The sequence below is a fragment of the Furipterus horrens genome, unplaced genomic scaffold (genome assembly GCF_987537825.1).
Source record: "Furipterus horrens unplaced genomic scaffold, mFurHor1.1.pri manual_scaffold_10, whole genome shotgun sequence".
NCBI classification, from domain to species: domain Eukaryota; kingdom Metazoa; phylum Chordata; class Mammalia; order Chiroptera; family Furipteridae; genus Furipterus; species Furipterus horrens.
Genome location: NW_028327180.1, coordinates 37450155 through 37475089, shown reverse-complemented (window position 1 = coordinate 37475089; position 24935 = coordinate 37450155). Strand labels below are relative to the sequence as shown.

General features: G+C 51.1%; 1 protein-coding gene and 1 long non-coding RNA gene across 9 annotated transcripts; one reads left to right on the top strand and one right to left on the bottom strand.

Annotated features, from left to right (window-relative positions):
* The first annotated feature begins 257 nt into the window (after positions 1–257).
* On the top strand, positions 258–24745 carry DAZAP1 (DAZ associated protein 1). Of its 8 annotated transcripts, XM_090289174.1 has the most exons (14): positions 258–449; positions 8223–8263; positions 8969–9135; positions 9434–9511; positions 11913–12020; positions 13219–13267; positions 16399–16481; positions 19003–19156; positions 20421–20450; positions 20564–20704; positions 21707–21883; positions 22667–22732; positions 22823–22912; positions 23784–23846. In XM_090289174.1, exons 1-13 carry the CDS (start codon positions 421–423, stop codon positions 22900–22902), a joined length of 1203 nt encoding a protein of 400 aa, XP_090145300.1. In that variant the 5' UTR covers positions 258–420; the 3' UTR covers positions 22903–22912; positions 23784–23846. The 8 variants fall into 8 exon arrangements, with proteins under 8 accessions (XP_090145300.1, XP_090145301.1, XP_090145294.1 ...); XM_090289175.1 differs by lacking the exon at positions 22667–22732 and having other exon boundaries at positions 259–449; XM_090289168.1 differs by lacking the exon at positions 22823–22912 and having other exon boundaries at positions 261–449; positions 23784–24745.
* On the bottom strand, positions 16490–22027 carry LOC149999579 (uncharacterized). Its single transcript, XR_016513481.1, has 3 exons — positions 21975–22027; positions 20741–20797; positions 16490–16785 (listed from the first exon to the last, which is right to left on the bottom strand). It is a non-coding gene; the product is annotated as an uncharacterized LOC149999579 (long non-coding RNA).
* Positions 24746–24935: the final 190 nt, after the last annotated feature.

Genomic DNA, 24935 nt, shown 5'->3' with positions numbered 1-24935 from the left:
GTGGCTCAGCCTGCGCGCTCCCCACCGGAGGCGGGGCCGACGCCTACTCTAGGGACTCCACTGCCCATCATGCACTGCCGCGACTCTGGCTGCCGCTGAAAAGGAAGCTAGACGCGTGGTGGTCGAGTAGCAGCAGAGCGGACCCCGCCGCACGCACAAACGCCGGCACGCAAGCGGTCCCACCCCTAGCCCCGCCCTCTGACGCAATGTGCGGGGGCGCGCCCGGGCGTGTGCAGGGCGGAGGCGCGGGCGCGGGGGCGCGCGGTGACTGTTGGGTTGGCGCTGAGGGGAGGAGGCAGCGCGGCCGCCGCCGTTGCGCAGATCCGGGCCGCTGTTGTGGGGAGGGCGCCGGGGCCAGTGACCTTCCGGAGGCGGGAGCGAGCTAGGGGGCCCGGAACGCGAAGCGCTGCCGCCGCCGCCATGAACAACTCTGGCGCCGACGAGATCGGGTGAGGACGCGCAGAGCCGAGCCGCCGCCTCGGCTGGCCCCCTCCCAGATTCCGCCTGGCCCGTCAAGGTCACGCCGCGGGGCCGCAGCCCGGGATCCAGTCACTTATTAGCCAGGGAAGAGGGACCCCGAGCGGGAACCTGAGGGTTCTGAGGGGCCCTGCTGTTTATTGGCCCGGGAGGATCCCGAACAGGAGCCTAGGGAGACGGCGGGGGGGCCGCCGCCGCCACCGCGACCGAGTTTCCCGCTGGGGGACTTCCGAATGGGAGCCTATGGGGACCCGGCGAGGCTTGCCGCCGCCTCTCCGGAGTTTACCACTGGGGATCCCGAGCGGGAACGTGGAAAGTCTGAGGCGCCTTGTCTGCCTCCATGCCTGGGTTTCCTGCTTGGGGAGCCTGAACGGGAGCTCAGAGGGGTCCCGGGAACCCCATCTGCTCCCGTGCCTGGATTTCCCGCTGGGGGGACTCCAAACGTGAATGTTCACGGTCTGGGGCGCCGTTAGCGCCCCCGTGCCGGTGTTCCTCCTGGAGGACCGGAACTGGAACCTGGAGGGCTTCGCGGCGCCCCTAGCCCGCGCACAAACTTGGTGGGTCCGCGCACGTGGCGGGCCCGACGCGAAGGTTTCGGTTCTCCAGCCGCCCATCTTCTCCCACCAGAGAATTTGGGCGGCATCGCACCCTTTCCAGTCTACCCCCCTACCCCCAAGTGCTAAGAACAAGGAAGGGTCACAAACAGAGGGCCCTCGGGCCAAGGTCAGGGGGACCAGTCTGTGCACCCCGCGGCGTCTGTAACTTGTTTTCACATTGATGGAGCCCCTTTTTGCTCTCCCCCCATCTAAACCCCCCAAGGGTGTATTTAAACTAAAGAAAAGGGAAACCGGGTGGGTGGGCAGAAAGCCTTGTTTCTGAGGTCTTTTTCTTGTCGCAGCTATTAGAGCAGGTTTGTTACAGCTGTTTTCCCTTAATTATAACCTTGCTTAATGCTGAACCAGCCGAGATCCCTAGAAGCTGTCCCGAAGGAGCTAGAAAATGCAGTTCTATCCTAGTGAAGGCGTTTGCTCCAGTTTTCTATGCAGAGACCAGCTCCCACAGCACCAGTTTAATTTTACAGTTAGATTTTTTTCTGAAGAAGATGGCAAAATAGTGCGTGCTTCTTTTCCGTGTCTTTTGTACATTTCTGGGTGCCCTAAGCTTTGAACAGATGTGGTTTTTACAAAGCAGTTGATTTGGTGAGTCAGTAATTGTTTGCTGGTGGGAGGCTGGCATCACTGGGCCCCCATCTGGCTCCAGCCACTGCATACACCTTAGATGTAAAATATATGTTGTCTTGTACTCCCTCCTCCCCAAAACCCCATGCCATTTAGAGGACTCAGGGGAAAAGCACTTAGCTCCTACCCCCCATCTCCCCTGCTTTGTGAACTAGAAGGCTGTGTTGTTAGGTAAATCAAAAGTTGCAGCACTTCTAACAGGAAACTAGGAGGCGGGGAGAGAGTTATCAGGCTTCCCACATCCACACCACATGCACATGTCTTCCCAGAGCACAGGGGTTTTCAGGACTGGGCTGCCTTCCCTTCTCACCCGGAGAGCAGAGAGGAAGGTTAGGGAAGAAAGGGAGTCTGGAGATCCATTGGGCCTGCCCCTCAGGTATGGCCATGAGGAGGAAGGGATGCCTGGCATTTCACCCCTACAATTTGTCCCAACTCATGGATCCCAGGCAGGATCCGAGCCCAGATCTGGACCATCCAGACAGGTGGCCAACTTGGCAAGGCTCAGAGTGAGGAGCAGAACCAGGTTTGGAACTAGGGACCTTGCCTGGAGATGTTTTTTCCCCAACCTGGTGAATCTACCCAGATAGTCTCAGTTTTAAACTTGTAAATTACAGGTGTCCTAAAAACCTTTTACTGCTTTGCGAGTAAAAATCTGTTGCCAAAAAGTACTGACAAGTTTCTATTTTATGTGGGAACCTTGTTTGTATTGGATGTGGAGTCCTGGGTTCATTCTGATTTCCTTGCTATGTAGCTGTGCTAGTCAGGCTCCCCGGCGATGGCCCTTTTGCAGTTTTCTATGAGGGAACCAGGGTTTCAACTTTGGAGTGGTTACCATGTGGGAGGTGTGTTGTGCTCAGATCCAAGCAATGGTAGACATTATCAGGAGGTGGCAGGTCTGAATGATATCTGGTGACAGCCACCCTCACCTCCGACCTCCTTTGCTTTGGTGTCTGGTCACCACCCCAGTAGCTCCCTAGGGAGTGCTTGACACATAGGAGGGGCTACTCTCCTTTCTTTGACAGACACGTGTGTGGGGTGCACTGTGGAGGCCTTAGGAAATGTGTGGAGGCCTGGGGCACCGTTCCTTCCTGGCCTGTACTCCTGAATTTGTCTTTGAAGGAAGAGCTTCCCCAGTTTTTAACTACCTGAGCTGGCTCAGAAATCAGCATCAAGTCTGATGGGAGAAGGGAAGTTGGGTGAGACCATGGGCTTTGGTTAACGCTTTTAGCATCATTTTCACAGTCAGCTAGAACAGAGCAAGGGCTAGGTCTTGAGGGCAAAAGGAGTGATGGATGTCACATGTAGCCCTTTGTAGCTGATGTGTGGACGGCTAGATGTCATCTCCTGAGGCAGGCCTGGCAGTGGCAGGTACTGACCTTGCTGAAGAGGCCTGCTGAGCAGACAGGGCTGAGGTCCTCTTTCCCCTGCCAAGACCTTGGAAAGTCAACTTAAAGAAAGATCCCTTAATTCAGATTCTCAGTTGGGGTCTGTGTGGGTGGACCTCTGAGGGTGCCTGCCATCTTGTTGGTGCTCCTGGGTGCTGAGGGAAGGGCTCTCTCCTTTTACAGATAGACAGAGGCACTTTGTTCCACCCACCTCTGGGGCAGCCAATCTGTGTCAGGAACTGGAGAAAAGTGAGGAAGATTTTATCTGTCCCACGTGGTTCTATTTGCATAACTAGGGACTGGTAAGACAGGGACACCTGCATGTCATCGAGGGCAGTGTTGCAGGGAGAGGAAGGACTTGGAGAAGGGAAGTGAAGCTGCACTGGGTTCACTTCAAGAAAAGATTGGGGGTGTGGGATGAGTCTATGGCTGCTTAGCCAGAGAGGCTGCAAGTGGGTGACCTCAGTTGGCTGCAGCCCAGCGCTGGCTGAGTGATGGCATGTGGAGTGGTCCCCCAAGGTGGAGTACTTGAGTCCTTCCTGGTCTTTCTGGAATAGTTTGTTGAAGAGGCTCTGGAAGTAGATCCCTGAATTGAGCTTTGGCGGGGCCTGGGAGGGTTGGGGATCATGAGCAGCAGTGGACTGTATTTGTAAATGCCTGTTTGTGCTAATTGCCCAATGATGTGGGAGGGCAATGTTTGGTGGTTTGCTTCAGAGAAGGTTTGATTTTGGGAGGACATTGTTTCTGTATGGAAGAGGGTAGTGGAGGGGCTCCTCCCACTGCTCAGTCAGTCCTGGGGTTTTCCTCTGTGTCACATAGCTCCCACAGTTGGCTAGGAGGGGGTGCTCTTCCCTCTTGGCAGGAGGGGAGCCTGAGTATTGAGGACAGAAGCTGGCATGGGTGGGCTTTGGGGTGAGGCCCACGGGCCAGGGCTATGTGTCCCCTCCTAGGACCACCTCCCTTCTGCAAGGAAACAAGGACAGACAGACTTAGGGAGATCAGGTCCCAGTGTGTCCCCACTGGAGACCAGGAAGGTGCAAACATAGGCTCTGGGTTGGATGTACTCTTTAAGAAGAAAGGGCCATTTGCTAAATAACTGACTGGTCGGGGCCCTCTGCCTCTGTGCCCCTGCTGCCGTTGGGTGGCCTTCTTGCCAGGCGGGATGGAACTTTCCAAAGCTTGTCAGTGTGCTTCCAGGGCAGAGCTCACAGTGGTCAGCCCCAGCCAGGGGAAGCCACTGAAGACTACTTTCTGGTGCAAATACTATGTGGTTGCTCTGAAGTCCATAGAGCAAGAGTGGGGTAGTCATCCAGAAACAGATTTGGCTTCAGCAGGCAGAACATTCGAGGGGAATGTTAATCAGAGCCTGGCGCCTAGTCACTTATACAGTCCCTTCCAAGAGGAAGTCACCAACCCCTCTTGAGGTGTGGGCTCTGGGAGCAAGACTACCTCTCTCAGATCCTCCAGGTGGTGGCATTGCCTATTTCCTGACTTTTGTTCTCTTGGGAGGACCTGATAGAGCCAGGAAGTCCGCACGTGGGTCTGGGAAGTGCAGGGTCTAGGGAGCCCTGACATCCAGTTTCAGCTGAGTAATGATACCCTTCAGAGCAGGGAACAGTTGGAGAAGGGGAGCTGGCATGATTAACTAATACCTTAGTCTGCAAAGTCCCATGTGTACATGCTCATAGACTCCTGAGGTTCACATGGTACCAAGTGAGTCTGTCTGGGCTGTTCCTGGATGGCCGGCAGGGTGAACAGGTCTTCCACTGGTGCCAGGGCAGCATATCAATGTGTCTTGCTGTCCGGGCTTGTCCTGTGGGGGCCTTAGTCTCTGGGGTGTTGGGGTGCCTATTTCTCACTCATCCTCGTAAGGTTGGCAGCCAGGGCCATTTTTATTTTATTGATTACAAAGACCTGAGGCTCAGAGGTTAGGGCTTTGTCCTGGGGCTCTGGAAAGGTCCCTGCTACCATGAGTCAGCTGGCCTCCCAGGACTTTCTGGAACCTTCTCTGTGCAGACTGGGAGAGTATGCCCTCACGGCAGGAGGAAAGGAAGTGGAAACACATAAAAGTGCCCAGCACAGCGCCGCCTGGCACAAAAGCTAGACATGTTCTTCCCTGTGCATAAAGTGATGGTCATATAAGGGATACTTCTTACTGAGTGTTTCAGATAGTCTACACGTCAGTACTGTTGTTTCAGAAGAAACCTAAATCCTGACATTTCTTCAGTAATGAGAATTTCCTAATTTATAATCTCATATAGCTTCAGATTTACAGAACAGTCATAGATTAGTAACAAAAGTCCCCAATATTCTTTATCCAGCCTGACGCACCAGGGACTAACATTCTGCTCCGTTAATTTGTGCATGGGCCTTTATTTTATTTTTAATTAAGGAATCTCAAATTTATTTAGTAAAGAAGATGCAATTACTACTTAATAAGAGGCATACTTAAAAGAAAATAACATAAGAAAGTTTAGATAAAAGGATAATTTGTCTTCTGTTCCTGGCAATATTTAAGACTAGATATTTAGCCCTGGCCATGTGACTCACTTGGATGGAGCATCATTCTGTGAACCAAAAAGTGGCTGGTTAGATTTCGAGTCAAGGCATATGCATAGGTCGTGAGTTTCATCTCCTGTTGGGCCTCATACAGGAGGAAATCAGTTGATGTCTCTCTCTCTCTCTCTCTCTGAAAATATGAATAAACGGAAGACTATCACAATGTCTTGCTTGAAGTAATACCAAACAGAACTCTAGAAATAAAAAATATAAGTGAAAATAGAACTACGTAGACACTAAGTTGAAAATTAGGTACTGCTGAAGAGATCATTGTAAACTAGGTAATATCTGTACTCCTAAATTGTGCATAGGTCTTTAGTGAGGTATTTGAGAGGAAGTGATGCCCCAGTACCCCTTTGTGTGGAGCTGTTCGTGTGTTCCATTTTCAAGAAAAGAAACATTCTCTTAAATGCACACAGCACAGGATAAAATTGGAACACACAGTATTGATGCCATGTTATTATCCATCAGAGAAGGAAAACTCTGACTCCAAAAAACCTCCGCTGCCTTGCGGCATACCTCTTCAGGGGAAAGGCTAAGGGAGTAAACCCCGACAGAAAATCCGGAGCCGGAGTCCCTAAGGCGGTTTGACGTTGTAGTCAACACCGGCAACTCCTGCGGCGCACCTGAAGCCAAGCTGTATTGACTCCGTCTTTCCCTTGGACCCTTCAGCTGCGAAGAGAGGGGGGGTCTGCTGCATGGGCAACAGCAGACCCTCCATATCACCCTGCCCAGGCTCTGTAGCTTCAGCTCCACTGGAGAGGACACTCCAGCGTCATCGCAAGATGTCGATTCAACATGGGAGGAGACAGATACCGTGTCACTCCCGAGTCGGACTGCACAGCCGTTCTCGGCGGTGCAGATAGACTCTTAAGAAGCTACACCATCGTCTCTCGAGACGGACGGCTGCCGACGAAAGGACTGGGCAAACGGGCAGTTCTTCACAGTGCTGGCCAGCCTCTGGCCCTTGTCATTCAAGGCCCTGTGTCCGTACTGGGTGCCAGGCCTCAAGGGGTGTAGCTGGGTCTGAGTCGCAGCTTGCTCTGGGCATTGCCTGGACAGTCCTTGGAGAGTGGGGGTAGATGGAGGCTCTACCCCACCCCCCATTTTTGGAAGACAGGAGGCCTGCAACACGGTTTTGAGTTAATGAGACCTAAATGGTGAGCATTGCTGCTGCTTCGTCAGCATGTTCCCTGAAGCCTGTTCTTACTGAGCTCCCTTCTAGGACACTGGAAGCACAGCCACAGCCAGATACCCGTCCTGAGTCCCCGTATAGCCGTCCCCAACCAGGGACGGGTGGTGGCCTATTTGTTGGCATTTTGAGGGTGGCAGTGATGGGAAATTGTTTCTCTTACACTAAGTTTAAATTGTCCTTCCTTAAAGAAAAAGCAGATTGGAACAAGCCCCTGACATTTTCCCAGTGGCTGGATACTGAGGCTCGAGTCACCAGATGGAGCAGAGGTGACAGTTGTGTCTGTTACCTTGAGGGTTCTGTCCTTAGACGGAAGGCAGGGTTCCCTTGGTTGCTCAGGACTGCTATCAGCCTTGCAGGGTCTTTGTGTCTCAGGCAGGGACTGAGCCTGGGCCACCTGCCAGCATCTAAAGGCCCACCAATTAGTGCCTTGGTCCATCTCCAAGGATGACAGTGATAGTGTCCCCTTTTCCTGGGTGAAACAGGCAGGATGGAGAGCTGCCACCACTGCTGCTGGAGCCCCTCCCCCTACCTCCTCTGTTATACCTGCCTCCAGGGCTGGGGGAGGCTGGAATGATGTGGACGGGTGCTGAGGGTGAAGCTAGTGAGTATGGTCCCGTGTGGAAGCTGGAACAGCTGTGGTACCTCGGTTCACTCCAGGTCCAGCCAGTTTGAGGGTGGTGTGAAAGGTGGGAAAAGCAGGGACTGCCACAATTCTCCCTTGTGTAGAGCCCTCCTCTGAGGGCAGTAGGGGGATACTGGGTTCTGGATCCACTGGGAGCAGACATAAGGCAGGTAAGCTGCAGGGATGGCATGGCGTTCCTCCTGAAAATTGTAGTGGGTTTGCTCAAAAGTACAGCCCAGGCCACCCTGAGGTGGGGGTTGTGGGCTAGGGATCCAGTTCTGGGTCTGGAGCTCTGGGGACCTTCCCAGTGATTTGTGGGTCCTAGCTCATGACCATATGGTAGGTATCTGAGGCTTTGCCCTATAATCCCTAGTCCTGGTGTCATTCTGGGTTGTCGCCTGTGATCTCAGATCTTGATTGCAAATGAAGAATATTGCAAGAGTGGTAGGATAGGGACTTGCTGTGGTTGTGGTCCTTGTGCATGTGCAATTCTGGACACGTCTTCACTATGTCATAACACTCACCCTTTTGTGTTGGCAAGTCTTGGAGTCCTTTTTTGTGTCTGCAACCAGTGAGGCCAGGTGATAGCCACAGCTGCCCCGTGCCATTGCCATGACTGCGACAACGTCAGCATGTTTGTGTGAACTCCTTTGGTGATGTGGATTACTGCCTAGGAATGGGTCAGATGGGTGGCATCTTTAATGCAAGAACTATTTGACCCTATATGTTTTCTTATTGAATTGCAGGAAGCTCTTCGTGGGCGGTCTTGACTGGAGCACCACCCAGGGTAAGTGCTGTGGTTGAATGCCAGGCACTGCAGGCGGGCTGACCTTGGTTTTGAAGTTGTGTTGTGTGAATTCATCTCTTGCTACTACCTTGGGCTTCTTTAATTTTTGATTCATTTATTATCTTGATTTCTGGGATAGAAAGGCATTTGATTGGTTGGCGGGGGGCAGAGGGAATGCAGTGCTGTCTTTGAAACGGTTAATTTTGTCCTGATGTTTCACAGCAGAATTAGGGGATAAATTAAACTAGTTTTCTAGCTCAAGACTGGAAGCAGGAGGACCATTAACATTCAGAGTGCGGTGGCCAGGGCTTTGCCCAGCAGTCACTGAGTTCAGACATAGCTGAAAGAAGATGGTTGTCACATGGCCTTCAAAGTGGTTGTTCTGCATTCTCTTCAGTTTCACTTTCCTGGATGCCTTTGCCACAGCCATGCTTAGTAACAGCCTTTCTAGTTTATATGAAGACATGATGCACGCATCGTGTGGAGCCCCCTGTTCTTCCTCATGTGTCCCCCGTCCTTTACCCTCTTATCCCTGCTCCCCAAATTAGTAGATTAGTCTGTTTAAAAGTGGCTAGTCACACTTTCCAGGTCAGGCTGGTGATCCGGAAGTGGCATGTCTGTGTGTGTTTTTGTTTGTATGCCAGCTGCGATGCTGTGCTTAACACTCTGGTGTGTGTGTCTGTTTCTGTCCCGATCTCTGAGCAGAGACTCTCCGCAGCTACTTCTCCCAGTATGGAGAGGTTGTGGACTGTGTGATCATGAAAGATAAGACAACCAATCAGTCTCGAGGCTTCGGGTTTGTCAAGTTTAAAGACCCCAACTGTGTGGGCACAGTGCTGGCCAGCAGACCGCACACGCTGGATGGTCGAAATGTAAGTGTTCAGCTGCAGCTGAGCTTCCTGCCCCTCTCTGTCTTTTGTCCTTCAGCTCACTGGGTCTCTGAGCTTTCATGGATGTTTATGTTAAAGACTGTTTCCTGGGGGGATGATCTAAAAGGATTAAGTCTCTGTGTTTGGATTGGAGATTGGAGTAGGATATGGATACAGACATTGTGTGAATTGATCAGGGCAAGTGCTAGTGTATTGTGCTGCTGGCTGCTGTTGCTAATACCTTCTTCTCTAGAGAAAAATGCCTCATATTCACAACTGGCTTGTTTGAAACTTTCTACAGATTGACCCAAAGCCATGTACACCTCGAGGGATGCAGCCAGAGAGGACGCGGCCAAAAGAAGGCTGGGTAAGGGGCCGGGTGGGTGACCTTGCGTGTTTAACAGCCAGTTTAAAGAACTCATGTGCTTTTGTTGTTGTTTTTCAATTATAGTTTACATTCAATATTACTCTGTATTAGTTTCAGTTGTACAGAATGGTGGTTAGACAAACATGAGCCTTTGATCTGGTGTTTGTGCTTGTTAAGATTAGGAATGACAGAAGGTCTCCTTTGACACTTGACTAGCTGAGAATTGCTCATATTTATCTAGTGATGTAAAATTTTTATTTATATCCAAAAAGAAAATTTTTATTAGTATGCCTTAAAAAAAAAAAAGACAGCTCACACCTATTTGTCATGTAGAACCTTAGGTTTTATCTGCCCCAAGTGCTCCCATCCTACCCAAGAGGGCCAAGAGCAGCTTCTCCTTTCAGTCCCTCACTCCTCTCTGTCTGGTGGCCTGGTCATCCTTGACTCCAAGGCTTCCACCATCCAGCTCTGCAGGCCACTCCCCTCCAGACACAAATCTGATCCTGGTCGCTCAAAGAGCCAAATGTGGTGACTGCTGGGGATTTCCTGTGAGCTGTGTATGGTCCCTGGGGCTGTGTCAGTTGGAGCAGACCTGTCCACTGTTGCTCACTGCTCATACCTCCCCTTCTACCACCCTGCAGTTTTCAGAGAAGACTGTCACCTGGAATGTTCCCATCCTTGCAGAAAGCCCTGCTGAACAGAGCTGGACAGGAGGCTGTTGAGAAGCTGCATGTAGGCCCCACCACAGGTGTCTGATCATGGTTCTATGCGGAGGCTTGAGACCTCTTTATTTCTAGCAGGATCCCAGTTGCTGCTGGTAGACAGGGGCCTCAGACTCTTGAAAGCATTTTTATTTTTCCAACTTTCTGTTAGGAAAGTTTTCAAATTACAGAAAACTAGATTCATTAATTGTTACTATTTGCAGAGTTCTCTGTATTAATATCCATCTTTGTCTGCATAGACCATTCCTGAATTCTGGAGTGTGCATATCCTAAAAGTATAGACCTCTCATAGAACCCCCGTCCCCACAGCTAAGATGCCTGTGGTGATACCCAGTGTCACCCATGTCCACACCACCATGCTCACATTTCTAGGATTGTCTCACAGGCGACCTTCACAATTTTTCACACTGAACTCCAAGCAGGATTCAGATTCCATTTGGTTATTAACATCTTTTAGTCTTTTGGCAACTTTATTAAGACAGAATAGGTATGGGCTGTAACCTGAACACCTGAGGAAACCTAGTCCACCCCCAAAATTGCTAATCAAGAACAGTTGGGACGGCCCTGGCTGGTGTGGCTCAGTTGGTTGGAGCATTGTCCTGTACACTGAAAGGTTGTCGGTTTGATACCCAGTCAGGGCACATACCTAGGTCATGGGGTTGATCCCCAGTCGTGGTGCGTACGGAAGGCAACCGATTGATGTTTTTCTTTCATATCAATATTTCTTTACCCTTTTCCCTCTTTCTTTCTCTAAAAGCAATAGAAAAGTGTCTTCGGGTGAGGATTAAATAAATAAATACACAGTCTTAAAAAAAGAGCAGTTAGGACAACTTAACCTATGAACTCCTTGGGTAGAAAGAAGAAGGGGTATTAGGAGTGGAGGGGGCAGGAGGGGCAGCATTGTAGGGCAGGAGCTGAGTTTTGGCTCCACCCAGCTAAGTCAGGGTGGGCCTGTTTCTTTTACGTCTGCCCCCCAAGTGACAAGCTGGGCTCAAGCGTTTACTTCTGAGGTAGGTGTGAGGTCATTCCACAGATAGCAGGATCAGAGTCAGGGATGGTGAAAGACAAACAAATGATGGGAGTGGCTTTAAAGTTACTAGAACTTTCCATCATCGTTGTTGGTCACCAGCTTGAAAAAAACCAGACTCATCACTAGTTTTAATCATGGAGGACCCCCCTCTGTCTTCTTTACTCTCCTGAGATCTTTAGTTTCACAGTTCGGAGCTTTAAGTTCTGTAGCTGTTGTGGTTCAGAATAATTGAACAGAGTACTATAGCCTGCTTTTAAATGCATTTGAAACAGCACTACCACAGTGCTGGATCTGGTCTCCTTGGGTCTCTGGGAAAATGCTTTTCTTGGTTCTCTGAACTCACTGGACTTTCTCAGAGTGTTTGTTTATTTGTTTGTTTTTTGTCTTATTTTTAGAGAGAGGGGAAAGGAGAAAGAGAGGGAGAGAAACATCACTGTGTGGTTGCTTCTCACTCGCGCCCTCAACTGGGGACCTGACGTGCAACCTAGTCATGTGCCCTGAATGGGAATCGAACCAGCGACACTTGGCTCGCAGGCCGACGCTCTGAAGAGTGTTTGGTAGCTTTAGTGCCTCTCAAACCCACGCAGACGTTCAAAATCCTTGGGAGCATGCTGGGGGATCCACACAGGGACTAACCATCTTTTCCTTCTTGACACAGCAGAAAGGATCCAGGAGTGATAACAGTAAATCAAATAAGATATTTGTCGGTGGAATTCCTCACAATTGTGGTGAGACAGAGCTCAGGGAATACTTCAAGAAATTCGGAGTGGTGAGTTCTTCCCTCACCAGCAGCACCCAGGCAGCAGCTGCTCAACTTGGCCTAGTTGAGGCAGGCATGGTGGAACCCTATGTCCTTGGGAAACTCAGCCTGGCAGCTCTGTCCTCTTGCCCTACGTCCCCCCTCAACAGAACTATCAAAGCCCCATCCTTTCCCATCAATGGCTTTTCCAGGCAGAAGTAAAACTTACGGGCTGGCATCCGGGAGGCTTCTGGTTGATAATGAGGCACTAGGGAGTGTTGGGGAGAAGCCGGCCTGCTGTCTTTCAATGGTAGATCAGGTTCCCCTGGGACCTCGGGCTAACTTTTCCTGCCCCAGACAAGGTACTTAGCCTGGGTAGCTGCAGCTGAGGATGGGGCCTGGCCTGGTGGAGGACTTTTAGTGTAGAGACTGTTCCAGGGTCCTTGTACCAGGAGTGGGTAGCTCACTATATGGGGGGCTCTGGTGCAACCCCATTGCTCCCTCTGGCAGCTCTCATTGCCATTTAGGCTGCCGGCTTCACGGATGTTTGGCCCTGTGTCCCGCTCAGTGTTTTCTCTGTGACACAGACCTCCCGAGGGTGATCCTGTTTTCTGGAAGAGGCTAAAATCCTTTAGAATCTCATGGGGGTTAGAGTTAATCAAGGTCATACAGGAAACTCAGTTCTAGTGGGGCCAGCAGAGGAAGAGGCGGGGTTAGGTAGGTTGCTGGTGTGTGGGGGGCTGTCGCCCAGGCTGCCCCAGGCTTCTGCTGCTCAAATGCCCTGTTAACGGTGTGGCCCTGCTTGCTCCCGCTGTGTCATGTTTGTCAGGTGGCACTTGAGTGTTCAAGGGTTGGGGCCAGGGTTTAGGAATGCCAGAGCACATGATAAGGTACTCAGTGAACATGGTGGGGGTGATGGGCAGTGAGGGCTGAGTCAGCAGGACAATGGGGGCACTGACCCACCAGCGCTCTGGGTCATTCCATCCTGGCATAGTGAAGGGGACAGTGCCCATGGGTCTCCTGGCTATCATCTTCGCTGTGGAACGGTGGCCTGGGCCCCAGCCCCATGAATCTTGAACTTCACACCCTGGAAGACTGGCCCTTTGCCTCAGGACTCCTCAGACTAGAGACTTCTCAGCAGGCATTTGGCTTGAGACTTCTCTCGTAGCCAGAGGTTCTCATAGGCTCTGTGGCACCCAGATCCTCGAATGGCTGTTTTCTTTTGCAGGTCACGGAAGTGGTCATGATCTACGATGCAGAAAAGCAGAGGCCTCGAGGTAAAAGAGATGGAGTTTGTCCTTGACCTTTCCCCTCAGATGGCAAACTATCTCACAATTAGGTGGTGGTTGTAGTGAGCATTGCCTCAGAAAAGGGTGATTTGGAGACAAATGATTAAAACATAGACTCTTCCTGTGCTGCCCCCAGCTTATCTGTGCTTCCCAAGGTCAGACATTACTGTCTTTTTTTTTTTTTTTTTTTTGTCTTTTTTTTGGCTCATTCTTTTAAAGTTTTTTACACCTTGACATGAATTTGAACAAGGTTTCTGTTCTTTAATGTGCACTGGAAGACTTGTGTCCTTTTCCATTGTGACCTTCCTTAGTTACGACCGTCTCCTGCCTTCAGCTCACACCAGTGTAGTCCGTCTCTTGTGGTCAGCTCACACCAGTGTAGTCAGAAGTTTCATTTCATGTCGTCAGGCCAGATCTGCTGCAGCTCAGCTTGAACGTGGAGTTTCCTTTATCCATCTCATGCTTTTTTCTTGTTTTTCTCCTCAGTCAGTGGGACCGGTGGGAGGAGGGGCCCATCCCTACCTGGGTTCCCTGAACAGCCCACCCCTGCACGTCTGGCCTGGGCCAGCCGGCACTCAACTTCCATGCCCTTTGGGGTTTGGAGGGGTTTTTTTGTTTGTTTGTTTGTTTTTTTTTTTTTTTTGTGGCTGCTGCTGTTTGTTCCTGCCCATCTGTTTTGGTTCATCAGCCGCTTTGGGCCCGGCCGGGAGCTGATCTGCTGGTCCGGCCCCTGCAGCCCTTGCCCTGCGGAGACCCCTAGAGCGCTGGGCTGCCGCCCGCAGCATGCGCCCGCCGTGCTGGAGAATAGTTTGCCATTTGAACTTCCATCCTCTTACTCCATGATTAAGTAATGTCTCCTCCCTTCATGTCAATTAAGCTGTTAAGTCATAGTCTTAATTTTAATGTAGATGTACATGCTTAGTGACATATTAAGTGTTTCATAGTAAATATAGTAATGTTAAGTAAGCTGTTTTTCTTTCTCTCTGTGAATTTTTGTAATTAACGATCTCTCTTTAGATTTCTCTTCTCCAGGTGTTAAATTATATCACACAGGTACAGGCCATCCTGCAGTCAGAGGAGGGAGCGGGCTTTGCTCCAGTGGGGTGTAAACGAAGTTTCAGTGTGTTTCTGTGCCGCTTCCTCAGTGGTGATGTCGCCTCTTGACACAGATGCGTCCCTAGACGTCCCGCCCCAGGCTCCTTACCCACGCGTGACCGCCTCTTGTGCCCTAATGGACCTCGCGAGCCCTGTGGTTTCAGATACTCCTGCATTCTAAGAAAATGTTGCCTTGTAATATGCGTTCATCACCCATGCTGTGTTTCACTATTGCCTCCGATCTTGTGAAGCCTCAAGACATGGGGATCCTGAGGGCTGCTCTTAGATTCTCCAGGTTGTGCCCCGCCCCCCACTCCCAGGCCACCTGCGGTCCTCATCCTGGGCCCAGGGCTGGGGGTGCAGGCAGGACAGGCTGGTGGGGAGAGCACCTTGGTCTTGACCCTTGGGTTCATGTACCCCTGTGGCGCACATTGTCCTCAGCCATCTAGCTCTGTAGGTCCCCATGAGTTTCCATGAGCCCCTATGAGCACTAGGCAAGCAGAGGGCAGGAAAGCCACTGAGAGCAGCAGTTGGTCAGCAGGTATCCCAGAAATAGCTCCTTCCTACCTTATCTTCCAGAAACTTTCAAAAGGTCTTTGAATGATATCACACCCCTCCAGTTGGTTTAAGACAGTGTCCCTGTCCTGGAGGTTCTATGTGTATCTCTGCCAGATGGCGAGCCCTGACCTCTGGCCCACTCAACCCTGCTTTTGTCTTTGTTCATCTCATTCTTTTCTCCTGATCCCCATGCCCCTCCCCCCCACCCCAGCCCTCCAGTTTTGTCTCCTCTCCTATTTTGCTTCATCGTTCCATTTCTTCTCACAACCACATGTAGATTCTTGTGTGCGTGCATGTGTGGAGGGAACACTACCGAAGTCTCCTGCATCCCAGCTGTCCCTCCCTGCTAGTCTGTCATCTGACTTTCTGAGCTGCCTTCTGTTTCTGTTCTTCCACCACGATTTTGCCTGTGATCTTCCCAGGTAGCCTCAAGGATGTCCACTCCACCCATCCAGCACAGGCCTGCCCCTGGCCCTGCGACTCTGCCATAGAACACTATCCCTGTGCCTCTCCCACCAATGCTTCTCTTCAGCCCCTTCTTGCCGCTGGCCCTTCCCCGCACCCATCTTTTATTCTTTGGGGTCTCTGGCAGCTGTCTGCCATGTGTTCTTTTGTGCTCAGAGATGAACGGCCCTGGAAACCAGGCAATAGACCGAGGACCAGACATGCCACGCCACATTAGCCGGGTGGTCGCGCTCACCCAGACCAACCAAACTTCGTTTATACTGCCACTTCCTTGTGTTTGGAAAATGCTAAATTATTTTCTCTTTAAAATTCTCTTTGATGACATGGTGCCTCTTGCTCTTGCTGCTGACAGCAGAGTTGACCTGCTGGAACCCACTGTGGCCTGTATCTTTGTGTATTTTATTACATAGATATGTGCAGATAGATACCTGTATACATACATATGTGACTTTGACAGGACTCCTTGGGCTTACCCAACGGCGTTGGATAAGCCTAGCGAGGCACTAACTGTGGTAGAGACCATACTGTTAACGCCTAGGACAATATATTGCTGCTGTCAGCACTAGCTGCAAAGCAAATTGCAAGCCGAGGGGGAGAACCCTGGGTTTCAGTGGAGCAACAGTGCACCCACAGCACCCATGACTGAGGCGGACTGTTGGACCACTCCCTGTCTGCGCTTGTCTTCCACAGAATATTCTAGCACCAACAAGGCATGCCCTGCCATGTTTCATGGCCCTTGCTGTTGGGCTGTCTGGGCTACCACTCCCTAAGAGATGCCCTGGCTGTTCCAAAGTGTCCAAGCAGAGCCCCAGCTCAAGCTGGGCCCAGGCATGTGGCAGGTCCCCCGCCTCAGTCACTCGCCGGGTAGGCCCGCAGCCCCCTCCCTCACTTGCTTTGCTGAAGCCCTGGGTTGATCCTTCGGCCCGTCCCTAATACTGTTCATCATCCTGTTTTGTGTCACAACACCCTGCTACCTTGATTCACTCTTCGTCGTTGGCTAGGTTTTGGATTTATTACTTTCGAGGACGAACAATCAGTGGACCAGGCTGTCAACATGCATTTTCACGACATCATGGGCAAAAAAGTGTGTAGTTGTAGTTTTATTTTACCTTAAGACCAAACCAAGTCTCAGGCAACTGAGGGATGTCACTGGAAATGGAAATTCCTTCATAGAAAAGGTCTGGGCAAGAGGTACCGGGACCCTCTGCTGTGGGGTGGGACCTGGACCTCTGGAGATGGGTCAGGCGGGTGGTGGGTGTCCAGTGACATCACAGGTTGCCTCAGGCTTGGTTCCAGTGACCACTCCTTCAGATGTCTGTACTGTATTCTGATTGTTCCATCCAACCTGTGATGGGCAGCCAACCTTTGAGAACAGGTTTCTTGTAAAACTGAAAGAAATGTAAACATCCTGAAGGATTGGTTGTTTTAATTGGGTCACTTACTGTGAAATTCCAGTACCAACCACATGCTCTCGATAGTATTTAACTCCATGCAGTCAAGTGACCTCTGGTTGTTTCATCTTCATACTGTGTTGCCACCATGGAGGTAACTGTCAGAAAGTGACCTTAACTCCTCATTTGCCCAGGTCCTTAGAGCTTTTGGAGAAGTTAAAGGTAAAATGAGTAACTGGTAGAAATTCTGCTGTGTGGGATTTCTTACAGTTAGAAAAGTCTTAAAGGCCCACATTTTGGCAGGACCACTATTTGGGTCCTTGTAAAGCCTGCTCGGTGCACCCCGGTGGCAGTCCCTGTTGGTGTGTGTTCCCAGTTTTTCTCATTTGGTTCAGCATGCCCAGCCCTTCTGATTGAGACACTGGATGGAGCATGGCACTGGGGCCTGCCCAGGCATCAGGCCATATCCTACTCTTACGTTCATCAACAGGGCAAGAGTTCATACTTGCCGGGGGCTCAGGTCTCATGCAGGCTTAATACCATTTGAACCCAAATAAGCGGGAGACACATACTTTATTCTGTCATTCATTGAAGCTTCTAGTTTAAATTAAAATCAGCATGAGGACTTCAAGGATGCATACCAGTTAGGGACATGAGGTCAAAAGGGCTCACTTTTAATAGTTGAAGGACCCGTGGCATTTAAAACTTGTAAGGAATGTGGTCCTGTTTCAGGGGCAGAAAGGTATATGTGCACGATCCACCCCCGCTTCAGGCTGCTGACCCTGGCTTTGTGGGATATAGGGTGTTTTAAGTCTGGACTACTCAGAGCTAACACTAAGGGGGTTCTTATGCCTGTGGGAGTCTGGCTTCTATCGCGAGATCTTCATTGATCCCTACCAGTTCTTCAGTGGGGATTTCCGACTGTAATAGACTCAGGTCCCACTTGTAATTAAAACCAGAGTGAATGACTACATCCTAGCTCCCATAGGAAGAGAGTAAAGGAACTTTTTTAATTACAAGGGTTGCTTTGCTTTGTAAGCGGGAGTCAAATTCCCTTAAGGAGAGTGTGTTAGGACTCATTAATTCGAGCTCTTTGAAACTCCCTTGATCCTGCTGTCTGGTTAGCTTGAGCTAAGGGGGACTTTGTTCCCATCCATGGAGCTGCCTTTGGGCATTAGGAAGGTGGGGTCTTTGTGCCTCTGTTTTAAGGCAGCACTGATGGAGTTCTGATACATAATGGTTAATTGGCTCACCAGGCTGAGACCCCAAGGGTGACTCTATGGATCCATTGTCTTTCTTATTAAAATGTATCATAAAAACAAGAAAATCCAGGATTCTCAAATACTGAGGCAACCCTGGAATTGGGACATCTTTTTGTCATCAGGGGCAACAAGCAGCATAAGTAGGGCCAGCACGACCTCCTGCTGTGCCAGTCCCTCCCCTGGCTGTGGCTCCTGACACGTCCAGAGAGGAAGGGTCCTGGGCTGCTGACCCAACACAGTATGAAGATTGCTTACTGATCCAAATGTCCATTTTATTGCATGTTTGTTTACTTTTTGTTAGATGTAATGTAAGGCTCTTTATCACATCCATTCCCTCTGACATTATTTTGAGTTAATTGAGATTCTTTAAGCGTTAGCCTGGGGAAGGTAAGTCTTTATCTTCCTTTAGACATTTTAAATTAAAAACCTAAGTAAACCAACTGTGTTTCTCAGGTATGAGCTCAAGGCGCAGGCAGGGTGGGTAGGCTCCAGAGAGGTCCCCCACCATTGTGGTGTGGCCAGTGGCTGGCTCCTGCCACTTGGGGGTCCCGGGGAGATATGTGACAGGGCTGCTTTTATTGGAATGGCCCCCGTCTCTGTCCCAGGTTTATGAAGCTGTTGAAGTTGGACGCTGCCATTTTAACTTGACTGAGAGACCCTCATCATGCATAAAATGCTCAAGGGTCCGTACTGTGCAGCGCATAGGGCTTACTTAGCATGTCACAGTCACGTTTGTTGTACCTGAGAAACATTTTTTAAAAATATAATGATTAAAACAAAAAAACTTTCTAAAGAAGAAAGCTACTGGCCTAAATAAAGTTTATATAGTTAAGTATTTAGTTTTAAGTTGTAATAAGATGCTAAGTGTAGTTGTAAGTTACCTGAGGGTGTGTCTGAAGGGAAGGGGCCAGGGACCCACACGTCCTCCTAAACCAGACCTCGGTTTGTCTAGGTGGAGGTAAAACGGGCTGAGCCTCGTGACAGCAAAAGCCAAGTACCCGGGCAGCCAGGGGCCAGCCAGTGGGGGAGCCGTGTCGTGCCCAATGCTGCCAATGGCTGGGCAGGCCAGCCCCCACCCACGTGGCAACAAGGATATGGCCCACAAGGTAAGGCTCCAGCCCAGTCCAGCCACCATACCCCCTCCTGTACAAGTAGTGCAGAGGTGGGGCTTCATACTCAGCCAAGCTTCCTCCTCATCACATGGTCCACCTCAAGGGTGAAATGGCTGTGGTATGCTTGGGCCCTGTCCAGGTGCCTGTTTGCGGTTTAGGCCAGCAGGGCAGCAGTGAGCATCCCAGCCCTTGCAGGTCTGAGATGCCTCATGTTGTCCCACAGTCCTTCCCCTTTTCTGGGGCAGGGCTTCCAGGGATAGGTCAGGAGAACCTGGTGGGTTTTGGAGACTGATGGTGAATATGTGGCAGACAGCCCATAGTGAGGGTAAATGTGGCCTCCCCAGCTGGGTGACTTTGATCCCAGGCTTCTAGGCATGGTATTTTTGCCTGGCTGGAAGGAGAGTCCTTCTACCTCTCAGGCTCTTTGGGTCTGTCACTATTCCCCAGGTGGACGTCAGTTGGGCTCTTGGGTCTTGTGTGGGTCTGCAGAGTGGTTAGGAACAGTCTAGCAGCAGGAGGGTTGGGGGACCCTGTGACAGGATCTAGGAGCTTCTACCCTTATTGGAAACCCAAAGAAGCGGCAATGTCCAGAGATGACAGAAGGAGGCCAGGTGGGCCTCTCTGCACCCAGGGTAACTGGGGCCCCCAATTTTGCAGAGCTGTCTACACAGCTTGAAGCTTTCCCTGCTCTCTCCAGAGCTGTCTGTTTTAAAGCCTGCATTTTATTGGCTCAAGGACTCGTGCTTGGCCGGCAGTCTGGCCTGAGATCCCATATGTGCATGCCCCTGAATCCCTGGCCCTAATCTGTGGGCATGCGTTCCATCCTTTTTTATTTTTTATTTTAATCCTCACCTGCGGTTATGCTAATTGATTGGAGAGAGAGAAACATTGAACAGCTACCTTCTACATACACCCTGACCTGGGATCTATGGGATGATGCTCCAACCAACTGAACCACCCAGCCAGGGCTTCCGTTCATCCCTTTCAACGGTTCTCTTGAAGAGCCAGGGCCCTCTGACCTGATGGCTTTTTTTGGGATCTTTCCCTGTGGAAGAGGGCATGCATGGACAGCAATACTCGGCATTCTCAGGATCACAGGGCATGTCCCTCAGAACTGCTACATTCTCCCTGTGTCCAATGGGGCTCCTAAAGGGTTCTGCCAGTCATGCTATGGGGGTGAGGGGGCAGGGCTCAACCCACAGTTGGTAACATTGATATGACACAGCACCAATCCCCATCTTTGTGTTTTCTGGTTTAGGAATGTGGGTGCCAGCAGGACAGGCAATTGGTAAGTCTTTGGGAAATGGTAGATTACAAAATCTGAAGTCCAGTGGGCCTGGGTCTGGGAAGTTGGGGATTACATGTACCATGCTCTCCTTCAACTTGTGTCCTGTGTTCCAGGTGGCTATGGACCACCACCCGCGGGACGAGGAGCTCCCCCACCGCCGCCACCATTTACGTCTTACATCGTGTCCACCCCTCCTGGAGGGTTCCCCCCTCCGCAGGGCTTCCCACAGGGCTATGGTGCCCCTCCGCAATTCAGTAAGTCCTTGGGCCATGAGAGGCCTTGCTACACACCTTTTATAGACTGCCTGGTGTTCACATGGTGGTTGCGGCCTGTCACGATCCCTCTGCCTGGAAGAAGAGAACAGGACAACCTTGTGGACTGCACATTTGTTGGCTTTGGCCCCCTTGTGGACCAGCCCCATGACTTGTCATAACACAAAGACCTCGCTCTTTTTCATGGTCATCCCTTGAAATGAGTCTCTGGACCTAATCTTTGTGATTTATAATTTAGAAGCCCTCAGGTCTTGATTCACTTTTCTCTGTGCTTTGCTTTGTGGTTGAAGATCTGGTGGTCAAGCAGCCAACTTGCTGGGAAGATTAGGGCTCTTTTCCAAACTCAGCACCTTCAGAACAAATCAGCACGGCTGCATGCTGCGATCTAAGTTCCAGAGTAAAGAGGAATCCCTTACCTAACCTAGGATGGCCATATGTTATTCCATTAGCATAAAGGGTCCTATGTTCTTTTTCATATTAAGTCCTTGTCATCTTGAGGCAGCAGTGTGGACCAGCCACATTCATAGGCTCAGTGACCACATGACCAGTGGCCCTGGACTGGACAGTTCAGTTCTGTGGCCTAGAACAGGGCCACATGATGACGTTGTGGCTCTACAGAAAGTGTGTGTTTGCTCCTGTCCTAGATCACATCTATTTCTAACAAGGAAGAGATTGATAGAAATAGTATCTGTAGCTGGGGACAGAGTGCAGATTGGGTGTGATTTTTGTCGTCTTAAAGCACACAGATTGTGCTGTGTTAGATGGTTGACTTCTGTCTTAATGAGCATTCCCAAGCAGTGACTTCAACTTAAATTACTAGCCAGCTCCCGCTGTCCCAACTGTCCACAGTTTTCATGTCAGTCTCTTACCCCTTGTCCTCAGAGCCTGGCTACTCATGCATTTCAGCTGGAAATCTGTGAAGGTTCCTGGTGGCTGGGCCATGGGTGAGCATGGTGTCTGTCTTTCTGTCCTGTTTGTTTGCAGGTTTTGGCTACGGGCCTCCTCCACCACCACCAGATCAGTTTGCACCTCCAGGGGTCCCTCCTCCACCTGCCACTCCAGGGGCAGCACCTCTGGCCTTCCCGCCGCCTCCATCTCAGGCTGCCCCAGACATGAACAAGCCCCCAACAGCACAGCCAGACTTCCCCTACAGTCAGTACGGTGAGTGGTTGTTCCTTCCTCCTTCCTCCTTCCTCGTTCCTCCTTCCTCCGTCCTCCTTCCTCCCTCCTCCCTCACAAGTGGATTTCCCACCAGTATTTCCAGGTCGGGTGGTCCAAGGTATGGGGAGTTGTTGAAGAGTTCCTGTGACCTAGGACCAAACAAATGTCAAGAGGGATTTAAGTTGCTTGGGTTTTTGCCAGGGCACTAGTCATAGGAAAGCATGGATTGTGTAACAGGTGTCCCGGGCCTATGGGTTTGGGAACATGAGGCCATGACTGGGCCCTCAGGAGGATTATGTGAGGGCTGTGATTGCTGTCGGGCTAGGGACATCCCTGGCAGGCTCGTCTCTTGGGTGCATTGGATATCCAAGTACAAAGCGCTGGCAAGAGTGTTGGCTGGGTGGTCTCAGCTCTGGTCTGGGGCAGGTATTGGCTTTGGCGTTGATTTTGTGCTTCACTTGAGGGACTGGTCATGGAGTAGGTGCTTCTGAGTCAGGTCCACAAGGTGACAGCTCAATGGGGGAGCTTGTGTGAGGACAGGGTGTAACCTGGGGTCTCCCTGCACTGGGGTCAGTCTCCTGCCAGCTGTTAGGGACCAGGGCCTCCAGGGCTCCTGCAAGAGTTTCAGCCCCTGTTTCCCACTTCATGGCATGAACTGTGTGTCATCCAAGACAGCAGTGTCTGCAAGTTGAGCCGCTCTTACCCTCGAATGCAGTCCCACCAGCTGACCAGATGCCCCCCAGCACCCCTGCATCGTACACTCTTCCCTTCGGGGCCTTGCAGGGCTGCAGTCACTGAGCACGTGGGTTCTCGACCCCGACTGGAGCAGGACGTGTTGGCAGCAGACATGTGAGCGGCCCTGGGTGGGGGTATACCTGATCTCGAGAGTGTCTCTTCCCTACACCCTGGGGTAGTCACCCTGGTCTCGTCTCTCGCCAGGCCTGGGTACCTATTCTCAAGACCCGGCGGGCTTCGGGCCCATACTTTGTTTACACTCTTATGGTCAGGCTGAGCAGTGATATGGCCTAGGTAGGTGGCGTCTCCTCCTGCACGGTCCTTACCTGCCTGCACCCGGGCACTGGATGTCGCCTCCTCTGCCATCCCGGGTGGGGTGGACCCATGCTGCCCACTGGGACATGGTTTAGGAGCTTTGCCTCCAAGTGTGCCCCCAGTGGGAATCCGGGGGCCCTGGGATGGCCTTCATCCAAAGTGTGTGGTCTGGGTGGGCAGGGAGCAAGGACAGTGCTGTCCCTCTTACCAGAAGTGCCTTTGTGCCCTCCCAGGTCAGTGGTGCAGGGTCAGGGTCCTGTTTAGTGTAGGGACCTGCCTCAACCAGATGGGCTCTGCAGGTGCGGCCAACTTGAGTCACTGAAGCCTATCGCTCCATATGCAGTCCCTGCCCACCCCCATACCACTCAGTGTTCAGTGTTACAGAAACCTCAACCCTGGAGGGAGGACCATCTGGGATCTAGGCTGCATCCTGGGGGGAGGTTAGTGTAGGTCAGATGTTTTCTTAAATCCTGAAAGGCGTGCCTGAGCCCACCCTGCATTGTACTGGAGAACAGACTTTCTAGGAGCCTGAGGTCCACCGAGCCGGGCCAGGTGATGTGCGCCTCCAAGCCCAAAGGTCTCTCCTGACCCTCAGCTCTGCCACCAGGGCTCCCACCCTGAGTCTGGAGACAAGTGGGAACCAGCCAAGAACAGACAGAACAAACTGTGGGTCCACAAGGGCTCTCAGACTCTTTTCTTTCCGTAAAGAGACAGGGTCCTGCTGGGGTTTCAAGATGGGCTTTTCTGGAGACAAATCCGGGAGGCCCAGTGATGCCAGGCGGGAGTGGGACCCTAGGTCCAGTTGATGGGACCGGTTCCCCTGGCCACTCACTGAACTCTCTCCCTGCAGGTTATGGACAGGACTTGGCCGGCTTTGGGCAGGGTTTCTCAGACCCCAGCCAGCAGCCCCCCTCCTATGGGGGCCCCTCAGTGCCAGGTTCTGGGGGCCCCCCAGCCAGTGGAAGTGGCTTTGGACGAGGTCAGAACCACAACGTGCAAGGATTCCACCCCTACCGACGCTAGCTGGCTGGCGACACACAGATGGCTAGATGGCCAAGACCCAGGATTCAAAACTTGTGAACTTGTGACAATCACAAACTTGGGCAGAAAAATTGCGATTCAACCTTGGGGGGAGGGGCAGGCGTGAGGCTTTTGGAGGCGGCTGTGGGTGTCTTGGACTGAAATTTTTAAATATATTTCTTTCTCTAACCCATCAGCACAATAAAAATTAAAGTCACTGGTTCAACAACAGGGTTTTAAAAAAAATGTCTTCAGCTTTAATTCAAATTTTCAGGTTTCATTTTCTTCCTTTTTTTTTTTTTTTGAAATTATTTTCCTGAGCCTTTTGTTTTACCGTATATTGTAAACTTTTATGTTAAAGAAAAAAATATACATTTACAAATTGTGAGATTTTTAAGAGAAATTTTCTACAGTGTATACTGGCTTATTTTTTAATTTAAAACAGGGTTTCTGTTGGCACTGGTGGAAGTGAGGGGTGTTTTTGGTCCCCGTACTCCTGGCTTTGAGGGTTGGGACTTGTTGGTCCAGAAACTCTGGAGCTTAAAGAAGCAATCTACTGAGTGTGTTTTGTTTTTGTTTATTCCTTGCTTTTGTTGATTGATCTGCCTGGCGGTGTCTGCAAGTGTGCCATGGGCGCCACACCGCCTGGCTTAGCTGGCAACCACCCCGCGTCCAACTGCATCAAGGACCAGGAGGCCATGTCAGCCTACTTCCTGCGCATGTGGCTTCAGGGCATCCCCACTGACCAGTTTGACCCTGGTTTGAATAAAGAGAAGTGCGTTTGGATTAGAACCCACATTGTGTCATTTGTTCCCATTCTGCCAGGGAAGAACCCCTGCCCACGGGAGGACCTGCGCCTACCCTGGCTCCTCTGTGGTCTTGCAACCACTTGTGGCCTGCTTGAGTGGGGGGCCTGGCCCCAGCCTCAGTGGGTCTAGGGATCTTGGGGTTCTGGCAGTTGTGGGTTTTAGGATGGTTGGGT

Coding starts and splice junctions, on each gene's coding strand:
- DAZAP1 (XM_090289168.1), top strand. CDS start 421: ATGAACAACTCTGGCGCCGACGAGATCGG. Junction 9,512..11,912: donor AAGGCTGGGTAAGGGGCCGG/GTGGGTGACCTT, acceptor TTGACACAGCAG/AAAGGATCCAGGAGTGATAA. Junction 21,884..22,666: donor CTTCCCCTACAGTCAGTACG/GTGAGTGGTTGT, acceptor GGGGCCTTGCAG/GGCTGCAGTCACTGAGCACG.